The following is a 12,600-nucleotide window of genomic DNA, read 5'->3' as shown; positions in this document are numbered from 1 at the left end:
TCACACAAATAGGGACATTACCATTTACAAACTAAAGTATCTACATTTTTCCATTGGCTCAAGACTACTTGGACAAGGTGTCATGGTTGTAAATACTGCATAATCATAATTTTAATGAGTCTGACGTTTATGGACATGGCTAAGCCCAGGTTTCAGCCCTTGAAGTGTTTCCCAGGTGTTTAGACGACTTCCTGCCTCCGGGTTTGACTTCAGCGCCTGAAAATCTGCTGTTTTTGGGTGAGATGAGAAAGAAAACATGGTCATTAAAGATTATTCCATTCCTTTGCCTTAAAAAAGTCTTGAGTTGCTTTCAGGTATGTTTCGTGTCATTACCAATCTGCACTGTGGAGAAACAGCCCATCACTTTTGTAGCATGTGTATGAATGTGAACCAGAAGCATATCCAGAAATATATCTCCATATAGCTCAGACGTCTTCTGTCACATCAGTAAACACCTGTTCCCCCATGACATCACACCGTCTCCATCATGTTTGACACAAAGTCTGGGCAGCATTGGATCATGAGCTGGGGCCTCATCTATAAAGCTTGCTTGCGCAGAAAAAGCGCCTGAAAGTTGCGGAAGCCACCTTCTACGCAAATCCTCGGATCTAAAAAGAAAAAACTAACCGAAAAATCTGCTTATCTTTACGGCAACTAGGACCCTCCCGTAAGAATTTACTTAAGACACGGGGAACTGGCGATGCAGGGTTTGAGGTGGTGAAATGAAGCCAGATTCATGTCATACTCTTAATAATGTCATCACATATCACAAAATATATAAGACTTAAAATAATAAAATAATAAAATAAAATAATATAGCGCTGATCGTGTTCCTCTGTGTGTGAAGCTCAGTCAGTCAGGACTCTGGTGCTGCTGGAGCTGCAGCCGCGGTGCAGGACACGCCGGGAACCTCCTTCACCGCTTTAGGACAGAACAAATGAGGGGCTGCGTTTAGGGAGCCCCACGGAGCCCCTCATTTCTTCCCTAAAGGGACTCAGATTTGTTTTCATATGAGTTTTACGCGCGCGTGAAACCTTTACATGCAGGTGTATGGTGCCTAAATTAGGGTCCCGCGTTAAAACGACGCAGAGCCTACGGCGTAAGGTACGCGGCGACGCGCACCTACGCCGTAGGCTCTGCGTTAAAGGAACGCAGAACCATAAACCCGCCCTGAGCAGCTCTGAGGGGAGGGAGGAGGAGGGGGAGCGGGGGTGAAGCGGGGCTGCTCTCGTATCGCTTTCATACAGTGTCTTGATAATTTGCAATTTAAGGCTGAGCCTACCGTTAGTTTTTAAACTGTAAAAAGTAAGGGGAAAATAAACATGATTTTGAAAAGACGGGGGGACGTGTGTCCCCCTGTTGCACCGGGGAACTCACGGCGTTCAACGCAGCAACGGCGTGCTGCCACTCACTCGCTTTATTTACTATTTATTTTTCTACTTTTACTGTGACCAGAAAATAATGTGGTTTTCCTGTCCTCCTCCTCATCAACAACATCTAGATCTCAGATCTCAGTGAAATTCAGTGGCACGGTGGCTCGACACGTTCATTCATTCATTCTGAAGCCAAACAGGTTGCAGGAAGCCACTGCGCATGCTCAGCAGGCTCATTCATATGCAAAATGATTCCATTTTCGGTAGAAAGTGGGCGTGTTGAGGGCGGGACACCAGGCGGATTCACGTGCGCAGCCTTCCAGCTGGACTGTGATTTATAAAGAGAACCTTACGTGGAAGTCTGCGTGCACGCGGTTTTATAGATCCGGATTTTTTTTTGCGCCCGGCATTTTCGGCTTTTGAGCGTACGTGCACTTTTAGTATGAATCCTACGCAGTCCATTTTAAATGAGGCCCCAGGTCCTTTCCTTCTCCATACCTTTCTCTTCCTGCCATCTTTTCCAGCGGATCTGATTACAGAACGTGAGGTGTTTTTGTGTTTTGGTTGTTTTTGTGTTTTTTTTAGGTGTTTCCTGTCTAATCTGGCTTTTGTGTACTTGGATACCACCAGTGGTTCGTACGTTTCCTCTGCACTCGTAGCCATCAAAGTGTCTTTTGGTTTTGGATATCGACAGTGACACGTCCACCTTCTCCAGAGTATTTTTGATTTCTGCTGATCCTTCTTCACCGAGGAAAGGAAGCATCCACTCGAGTTTTCTTCCGGGCCTCTTGACATTGTTTAGATCATCAGTTGCTTTCCTTAAAGACTAATCGAAATGTTTATTTGGGCAAACCTAATGCTTTGCTCCCTCTCTTGTAGATTTATATATTCTTTTTCCAGCCTAATGATGGTTTCCTTCCCTTTGCATTGAGATCTCCTTCACAGTCATACTGGTAGCTTCACTCAAACAGGTGCCTTATCATTCATAATCACTCACAATATATATACGCAATACCCTTTAAAGGAGCATGAGGCAGGATTGAGGCAGGATTTATGAAAAAAATTCATATACGTTTTAAGTTTTCTAGTAATAATGTCAGATGAAGCGTTCCAAACCCAAAAGAATGATTCCTCTAGTGTATCTCTCCGTTGCCTTGAACAGGCTGTGTGCTGCAAAATGTGCTGCAATTCCGGGCCAGAATTTCCCGCGCTGTTCTGTGGATGTGACGTCACATGACGCTGCATGCACGTTCTCCCCGTTCTCCCGTGCCGGCTTCACTGTTGGCTGCAGTACCCCCGACGGCCGTCGTGGTGAAGGGTGGCGCTAGAGAGTCTAATTTCTTAAAAGGAGCCTCAAGCTCCTTTAAACCAGAGGTTTACATGCGCTGCGTGAAAAGACACGTAACTTTTCCGGGGTTAGGTCAGTAAGGATGACCAAATCTCTATTTTTCAATTGCCAGAATATTGAGGTTTCCTTTTTGATTACTGTCTTCAAAGTCAGATGTTAACATACATGTCCTTGATGTTTGTCTTTGGGCCTCCCCCCCTGGCAGAACTGGCGTAACCGAGTCAGCTTTGCTCGTACACGTCACACGTTCTTGAGGATCGGGGCTTTGTGACGCCACTCCCAAACACCGACCTTGTTGTCATTAAGCCACTTCGTGACTTTGGTCCTTTAGGAAGACACATTTGGAGCCGGGTTCAACTGCCTGGCTGAAATCCTGAGACATTCCTGCAGCAAACAGCCCAGAACTGAAGAGCTGGGACCGTGTTCCCTGTTTTCCCTCCAAACCCAATGACTGTTGTTCAGTTTACTTAACCATTCAGTTTTAGTTTCATCCGGCTGCAGGACATGTCTCCAGAAGTCAAGGTATTTGTCCCCTTCAGCATTTGTAAACTGTAATTTGGCTTTTTTTTTATTCAGCTTTTGGAGTAAAAGCGTCTTCCTGACTGAGAGGTCCATGTCGGTACCGGACTGGTTTCACTGTGGACAATGATGATCTCTTACCAACTTCAGGCCTTCTCCTCTTGTTCTTGGGTTGATATGAACCCGTCTCCTCCCTGGGCGGGGGGTGGCTGGACCAGAGGTGGGTAGAGGAGCCAAAAATTGTACTCAAGTAAAAGTACTGTTACTTCAGAATAATATGACTCAAGTAGAAGTAAAAAGTAGTCATCCAAATAATTACTTCGGTAAAAGTAAAAAAGTACTTGGTGAAAAAACTACTCAAGTACTGAGTAACTAAATAGCTTAAATTAAAATAATCTTAAAGTAAATTCAAGTACTTTAATAAATAATAAAATAAATAATAACAAAATAAAAAAATAAATTAAGCACAAGTAGCACAAAATTTCAAGCCTTTGTACTTTTCTTTTTTAACCAGCAGAACTAGAACAAACATGAACTCATAGAAACTCTGTGTGTGTTTGAGTCTGTGTAAATTTGACAAAACATGCAAAAACTAACATTTTTCCCAAAGAATCACCCAGTGATGTCATGAGATTGACGCGTACGTGGATAAAAGGGATAAAAGAAAAGTAACAGATCAACGTAGCCTAATGTAGCGGAGGAAGAGGAACAGTTTCTTCTTCACAAATCTACTCAAGTAAAAGTAAAAAGTATAGTGATTCAAAACTACTCCTAAAAGTACAACATTTCCCAAAACTTACTCAAGTAAATGTAACGGAGTAAATGTAACTCGTTACTACCCACCTCTGGGCTGGACATCTCTGTGGTGTTTATATTTGCGTATTTCTGTTTGAACAGATGAGCGTGGCCCCTGCGTGCATCTGTACCCCAGGATGAAGCAGACTCGGGGAAGCATCTCTTCCTGGTATGTTGGCTGAGTTCTGTTGATCGGCCCGTGATGTCACAAGGAAACCGTGTTTCAGCCTCAGATTCATTCAGATGAACCCGTCACAAGCCCCAACGCCAGGACATCATCGTCTGGCATTGCTAAAGTGTTTAAAGGCACTGTAATCTTAATGTATGAAACCTTGTGACTATGAAGAAAGTAATAAAAAATATTTAAGAAATGGTCTCTTATTGTTCCGGTGTTGAGCAAATAAAAATAATTTCGTAATCGTATGTTTTTTCTTATTTAAGATGGTCAGACAATAAACACATGTAAAAAAACAAACCTTGTTATACAGTCTATTCTGTTTTGTAATTTTATATGCAATAATGTAATGAGGGAAAAGCCCACAACTAGCCACTTAGCTTCTCTTCTATTAGTTTTTCAAGTATTTTGGAGTCTTTTATAAATATTGGTAAACATATACACACACACACACATACATATCTATATATATATATACACATACATACACATACATACATTATCTATACATACATACATACACACATATATAAATATACATACATACATACATACATCTATTGAATTAAAGCTTAAAGTCACTAAACTTGTTAAGATACACCTCTTTTACTTGTTTTATTTCAAATCCATTGTGATGATGTTTGAAAACCTGAAAGCCTTTTTCGGCCCTAACTGCTTGTGACATCACAAAAGCCTGGATAACGTTGGAAGGGTTAGAGACGTCCAGCCGTCCCACCCTCCTCCACCTCCCCGTGCTCACTGCACCTGGACCTCCAGCCGGTCCCCACATGCATCCCGTCCGGCGCTGCCAGAGAGGAGTCATGATTTCATGGCCTCGGAGCATGTAACACCTCATCACCCCATCTCATGGTTTACTAAATCCACATACGCTAGGTGGTTTCCTCACCTCTCCCGTTAGGAACAAACTCCCAGAATGACAGAGGAATGATCACACAGCCAGCAGTCTGGACAAGAGATATTTATTGGTCATAATGGGATTACAAATGTCATGCATATTTACAGCAAATGAAAAGTTGTATAAAAAAAAAAACAATAAGTAAGTTTGACACATTTAGCTTTTACTCTTATTGAAAAGAAACGGCAGCTTAAATGAAATGGGGAAGTGTGATTAAAAAACCAAGGTGGGGCCCTTAAATCATAAAACTGCAGTACAATGATGGACACATTCACACATAAGCACTCTTAAACATTCAAAATAACTCGTGAGGTAGTCAAATGGTTATTAAAAAAAAAAAAAGAAAGAGACAGAATAAAAATAAAAAAAATACAATCAACAATTAGATCTGTGAATTTCTGCTCCGATTACAGTGAAACCTTCTGCAGAGCGGAGCCACGACGGCTACAAGGCTCCTCTGGTGCTCAGCATCACTTCCCAGTGATAACAAAAGGGTAACACAGTTGTTCGGGATGGAGAAGGGGGATGTGCCAGAAGCTTTCCCAGGATTCAGGGAAGAAAAATGGTATTTTAACTTCCTAATTTATTACACTTGCTGTTTTATGTGAAATAATACGCCCCAAATGTGTCTTAAATGAGAAAACTGGAATTAAAACATGACACGAGGCTCAGCCGCTGAACAGCATGACTGGAGGGAGGGAAAGGATAATTACTAGAGGGATGTGGATTTGCCGCTGCCGATAGAAATAAACCGCAAAACTAAAGGAATGTCAGAGCGCTTTAATCTCAATATGGCATCTCATTATCGGCTGCGTCGCATACAGTTGTGTAAAAAAAAAAAAAAAAGAGGATCTGCAATCTATTTTCAGCTGCAGTTTCTTTAAAAATCCTGTGATGTTCAATTCAATTCAATTTTATTTTTATAACTATGATTTATTGTATTAATAATAATTATAATATCACAATCATAACAGGCATTAAGGCAACATCATTTCATGAAAGAGTTTTATTAAAGAGTTGGGTGTTGGATGTAACTAAGAAAGTCTGCCTCTGAAAGTTTTGTGTTGTAGTCATTAATAGATCTTTGATGTGTAACTTTCACAAATATTATATATTTATATTTATTTATATACATTTTTCTAACATGTTGAGCAAATCCACATTTCACAGTATTTACACACAAAGTTAATAGATTTCTCTTGCAAATATATTGCAAAATATAATTTTATACACAAATATACCTATTTATAGTCTCTGTAGCAAGCTTTATACAAGTTTACATGAGGAATAAAAGAATAATACAAAAGTCTGAGATAATACATGGTTTTTTTTCTACTTCTTAAGAGGGACGCCGTTGATTGGCTGAAGGGAAACGTCCCCTCGCCCTTCCCTCTCAGAGCCCCAGTTTGTTCCCCACACACACTCTCATGCACATACAGCAAACATTCATCTTCTAGAGTCGGCGGCGTGTTTGTGGTGATGGAGAAAAACTTGTTGAAAACAATGAGTTTTGGCTAAAGCTTATTCAACAAACTGTCAGTGCCAAGATCTGCACAAAAACAACTGGCATAAGGAAATCCTAACAATGGATGCTTCTTAAAATGGTAGAGAGAGAGGGGAAAAAAGAGAGGTATACTGTGTTTTTTTCCATTTTGGAGGACAATTAGTGGACGATGCGAGACCCTGACACATACTGAGCCTCGCAGATGTCAAAAAGGACTGCAGATACAGGACTGTCTCAGAAAATTAGAATATTGTGATTTTCATTGTTTACAGCTTGAGAAAACTCAAATATCCTATCTCAAAAAATTTGAATATTCTGGGAATCTTAATCTTAAACTGTAAGCCATAATCAGCAATATTAAAATAATAAAAGGCTTGCAATATTTCAGTTGATTTGTAATGAATCCAGAATGTATGACATTTTTGTTTTTTTAATTGCATTACAGAAAATAAAGAACTTTATCACAATATTCTAATTTTCTGAGACAGTCCTGTATGTATGTTAAAGGACAGGCAGTGTTTTATCACCGCTGATAAAGCAGAGAAAACTGAGCGAGTGCTCTTTGTATTTACAGCATTCACACAAATATACAGGTCTGGAAGGGTGTGTGTTTCTCTCTTAGCGATGTTAAGATGCGTGATGCTTGAGATGGTCTGGGTCAGCGTGGCCAGGTGCGACGCGGCTCTGCACGTGGCAACAGAAGGGGAAAGACTAACACGCGGTGAGTCGTTTCTGCACCTGGCTCTGCTGCAGATGTGTTTATATAAACTTTCCTTCCAAAGTGGAAAATGTCAGATGGGACCGAGTGAATAACTCATGCGGACCTGTTTACTGCACTTTCACTGCCGATGGCTGCAGGATTAACGGCTGAAAAATAAGCATTTCATACATTTTGACGAGGCTTTGGTAGTCACTGTGGCGGTGCCGGCAGGAGTGTGTGTGTGTCTCTGTGTGTGTGTGTGTGTGTGTAAAGGAAGTGATTCTCCATGTCTGCGTATGCCAAAAGAGCCAGAGCGACGGCCAAGCCATATTACTCTTAACAGAGAGGAGGAAATCGAAGATCTGAGATCTCTTAAGTAGGACTCATGCAGTACCAGCTGCACAAAAGCCTTTCTGCATCTCTTCATTGCCTGCTCTTCTTTTCATTGCCTCTCGTAAGTGCGGAGGATGAAATGTTTCTAAGAGGACACGGTGCAGCAGCGGCTTTGTATTCGCATGCCTTCATTTCCTGGTGTGTTTGCCGTTTCCAGATTTCCAGCGGTGGAAATGAGGCTGCAGTAATAGCTGGCTGTGAGCGTTAAGCGGAATAGGCTTACCTTATCATACTAAGCACGGCTCTTCACTGTGGGTCCACTTCCGTCAGTGACACACACACAGAAGAGACATATCAATCCTCAGTGAAGAAAATAAGCACATTTCCCTACACCAATTGTTCCACTGAGAAAGCCACTAAAAGGGAATCCATCACGGCTCTGTGAGGATGAGCAGCGATGGAGAAACCAGGCTCATACTGAAGCTTCTGTGTATACTGGATATACTTTGCTAATCTGCTTGTGAATGAATGCATTACAGATAAAAAAACATATATATTTAAAAGGTTATAAAATGTGGAATATTCTCTGCATGTCTTTCACATTTTTCTTTCACATTTTTTGGCGTTTGCTCTTCTGTTATACATTCGACACCTCGGTGCCTTTTAAAAGCCGTTCCGTCACTCGTTCAGGAGGAGGACTCGCTCTCGTAATGCACGTGTCTCCACATTTTACTAGTGGTTGTTTTGTTCCTTTTGTTTGTCTCTGGGTTGAAGGCCTTAAATGAACGTGTCATGTCACCTGCGCCGCTCCATGATGCCTGCCGGCTCTCTGCAGCACAACTCAAACCGCTTCAGGCCAAACAAACAGCTGTGCTGTGGTCAGAAAAAGCAGCATTTGCACAAAGAAAACAAACCAAAAAAAAAAAAAAAAACCCCAAACATGTCTGAAATAAAGTGTTTCCTCTGTTCAGACATGAGGTGAGGCTGCCGAGCCGTGTCTGCTACCACCAACAACACCAGGACAGTACATTAGTCTGCGCACACGGGAAGTGGCACCAATTTACACGAGGACTGAGGGTGTTGAAGAAGACTTTACAAGACGAACAGACCAGTCACCGGGAACCTTCCCGTGCTGCGCTGGCGTTCCAGGCTACGCCGTGCTGCGCTGGCGTTCCAGGCTACGCCGTGCTGCTGCTGGAGCACGGCGTGCTTTGCGTGCTGCCAATACTGTGAGCTGCACTGCTGTTCTCCGAGGCGGGCTGGGACTTCTGGACCGGCTGCATGCCAGATGACTCTCCTAGACAGAGCAGCAGAGGGAGACGGGAACAATGAGGAGGGAACGGGATCAGAGGACGTGAGAGAAGATGGATAGAGTAGAGAAGTGAGCAGGAACAGGACAAACTGATCTCGAACTGAGCTTCGAGACTACGACGTCTCCATTGTTTTTCTGTTGTCAGAAAAAATTATTATTGGTATTATACGTTATTGGTATCTTGAAGAGTTTATTACTTATTGAAGTGAGGAGAAGCCATTTTTCCTGATTACGGGACTTAATTTACCTTCAACTAGCCCTGCTGTAGCAGGTGAAGCAGAAGTAACAGCGTAGGATGCCATGACTTGAACTCAACCAGTGGTTAATTGATTCATCTCTAAACAGGTTTTTTATTGATAGAAAGCTTAATGAAGGACAAATAAAAGAGCTTTGTCTTGTGAAATGAAGCCAAGTCTGTGTTTAACTGACTATCTGGACCAGTGCTTACTGTCATAGCTTCATTCATAGGTTAGTGGTTCTATCCTGGGGAAAGGTTACTATCAATATCTAAGTTTGTGCAAGAAGCTGTGTGTTGCATATTTGACAAGCGCAAGTATCTACAGGATCCTGCCCCCCCCCCCTCCTCTTTCTCAGGCCCCACAGTCCTTCTAATATTTAGCATAGCAGAGTTTCAGCAGACTTTCCTCTCACAGGACCAAAAACTCTGAAAAACAAAAGTGATTCGACTCATCTGTTGGAGGAAATTTCAATTCCCAAGTCCAATATTATCTTTGGAGATCAGACAGATAGAGGCAGCTTTTATGTCGGTGTAGTATACTGTGAATGAAAAGCCTGTAACAGTTGTTGCAGCACATGTCTGTACGGGGAAGATTTGCTTTGACCCTGAAAGTTCACAACTCATACACACCCAGAAACACTCTGTGACAACAGCTCACTCAACAGTTCCAGTCTTACAATGTCTTGGAGGGACTACGGAGTACAATTTAGCTTTTTTTTCCCCCATTTTTCTCCCAGAGAAAGTTGGTTTTCAAACTGCTAAACTGATAATACTGTTCAATTATCATTAAAAGGTTGAACAAGTCCAACTACTGACCCTGAAACGGTACACCACTTTACCAAATGGTCACCAAAGAAACACACACACATTAAAAAAGCCTCCCTGTTCCAGCCCTCAGTTTACAGATATATTTAACCAGCATTACTACGGCTCTGAGAGGCTGCCGCCGGCTCCGCCGTTATCTGGGGGTCTGTCGTCCAAAGCTGATAAAAAGACTATCAATTCTGCACGGATTTGGTCTGACACTAATGTAACGTACACATTACATTTAGTACCTGCTGCCTGATTAAAACTGAGAGTGAGGCCAGTTTTTACAGAGCAGTCCATCTAAAAGTGTGTCTCTGGCCTGAACTCAAATACTGAGCTCAGGATATCACTGTTGGACAGCAGAGCAGCAAAAGACCTAACACACACGTCTTTCTCTGGAAACAAATTATTCTGATGAATCAGTCTCCCCAAACCCCCCCCACCCGAGCTAACGGTTAATGTAGCTGGAGGACGGGCCGCCGAGTCAAAAACACAGACTAGTTGCACAGACTTTCTCAGTTAACACAAATATAAACAGTTAGGCTGGCCTGTCCATTTTATACTAATATAATATAGAATCTACTAAAACAGCCTGAAGCTGAAAGTACCACTAGCCAATAATGAACATGCATCTTAAAGGAGCTTGAGGCTCCTTTTAAGAAATGAGACTCTCTAGCGCCACCCTTCACTATGACGGCCGTTGGGGGTACTGCAGCCAACAGTGAAGCCGGCACGGGAGAACGGGGAGAACGCGCATGCAGCGTCATGTGACGTCACATCTGCAGGACAGCGCGGGAAATTCCGGTCACAATTGCAGCACATTTTGCAGCACACAGCCTGTTCAAGGCAACGGAGAGATACACTAGAGGACTCATTCTTTTTGGTTTGGAACGCTTCATCTGACATTATTACTAGAAAACTTAAAACGTATACGAATTTTTTTCATAAATCCTGCCTCAATCCTGCCTCAAGCTCCTTTAAGAGACGATCAGCGGTCTAAAAGACCAGACTCAGGACCAACAAGTCAGAGAGCAATGAGCAAATGTTCACCACTTAAAACACTATAATTACAACTAGTGTTATTGGTGTTACTGGAGTATTTTGGTGTGTTTGTCGCAGCGATAGCACTCATAGAAGCTGTGAGTCGGTTCAGTGAAAGGATACGCAGACTCTGAGCTGAGATCATGCACTGAATGATTCAGGGGAAGGAATCTTTGAGTGGGTCTTTTGAACGACCTGATTCTAGTGATGCAGACCCCGGGGAAACCGCCGACGCCCATCACAAGGGAGCGGGGCAAACGCTGAGAGACGGTGCCAGAAGAACCGAGGTAAAGCTATAACAGAATTCTAAGTGCAGTTGTTATCAAAGCAAGCCTATCGTGAACAGAGATAATAAGAGGAGCCATGAAATAAACCAGAGTATCCTCCTTCCTGTCCTCGCTTCTACCAGAGCTTCTTTTTGTTGTTGTTTCCCGCTCACAGTGGCCAGGGATTTGCTCATCACGAGGATTGTAATTTGTCATGATTTGGCGCTATATAAATAAAGCTGAGTTGAATTGATTAGACGCAGAATTGTAAAGCCCCCCACCCCCCGCACCTTGCCTCCCTTTGAAGCGCTGCTTGGCTGCTCAGAAACACGGGGCCAGAGCTCGTGGGCCGGGGGGGCACCGGGACAGCAACTGGACCGGTTCTGCCTCAGCAGCTTAGGCTTTGCTTCGATAGCGGGGTATTTCAGTCCTAGCTAAGACTGATGGACCAACGGAAAAAGCACGGCCCCTGCCATGAGGGCAACATTTGTAGATCTTGGGTGTAAATCTACAAATCCAGATATGCAGGTGTATATTTGGACTTTTACCTACATAAAGTTGCTGTTTAGAGCAGCTACTCTTCTGCTGTATACAGTACACAATTCAGCTGTGATGACTTAAAAAAACCCTCATTTGTGATTGTAATGCTAAACTATATAACTTAACGGAATAAAAAACTAACTTTGAGAGACATTTGGAGCCTTATTATGTCATTGGTTTAAAATAAAGTCTGAAGAGCCATTTTGATGGTTGTTTTGGACCTGCATCCCTGATGTTGACTAATCACACACTAGTCCACAGGGGGCACTACAGGGATACTCCAATACCATCCTGGCCATGCACATCTTTTCAATATCTAATCTCTTTATACCTGCTCTGTTGGACATTCATGTATCACATCAGTTATATGTTGATCACTTGCCCATAAAACTGAACCAAAAGTGGATTTCCCCAGAGATGTCAGTGAAAGTACTATGATGCAAATGCTGATTTGTTTCCCTGTAAATCTACCAGAGCATGAGGGGGAGACTTGTGTCATAATTACTCAGGCATGTCTGAATGGTTTCTTCATGTTGAGCTATGAGGAAGGGACAGCCCACGCTAACCAATCATTTCACATTTTTAGACAGTAAACGCTTTCCAAGCTGTCAAAGAGAATGTTACAAATGTCTGAATCCTCCTTGTGACCAATGCCCGTGGAGAGCATGTCAGCTACAGTGCAGCGGGTCAAAGGCACGGCGGATCGCCGGCCAAACGCGGCAGCCTATCTGCC

General features: G+C 42.7%; 1 protein-coding gene across 1 annotated transcript in view; it reads right to left on the bottom strand.

Moving 5' to 3' along the window:
• Positions 1-5,174: 5,174 nt before the first annotated feature.
• tgfbr3 (transforming growth factor, beta receptor III) overlaps positions 5,175-12,600 on the bottom strand; it is a 73,686-nt gene continuing 66,260 nt past the window's right edge. The window contains exon 17 of the mRNA XM_061737534.1: positions 5,175-8,960. Coding sequence (XP_061593518.1) covers positions 8,842-8,960 — 119 coding nt within the window. The 3' untranslated portion in view covers positions 5,175-8,841. The remainder of the gene's footprint in view (positions 8,961-12,600) is intronic.

The sequence above is a fragment of the Cololabis saira genome, chromosome 13 (genome assembly GCF_033807715.1).
Source record: "Cololabis saira isolate AMF1-May2022 chromosome 13, fColSai1.1, whole genome shotgun sequence".
Taxonomy (NCBI): domain Eukaryota; kingdom Metazoa; phylum Chordata; class Actinopteri; order Beloniformes; family Belonidae; genus Cololabis; species Cololabis saira.
This window is presented reverse-complemented; position numbering and strand designations above follow the sequence as displayed.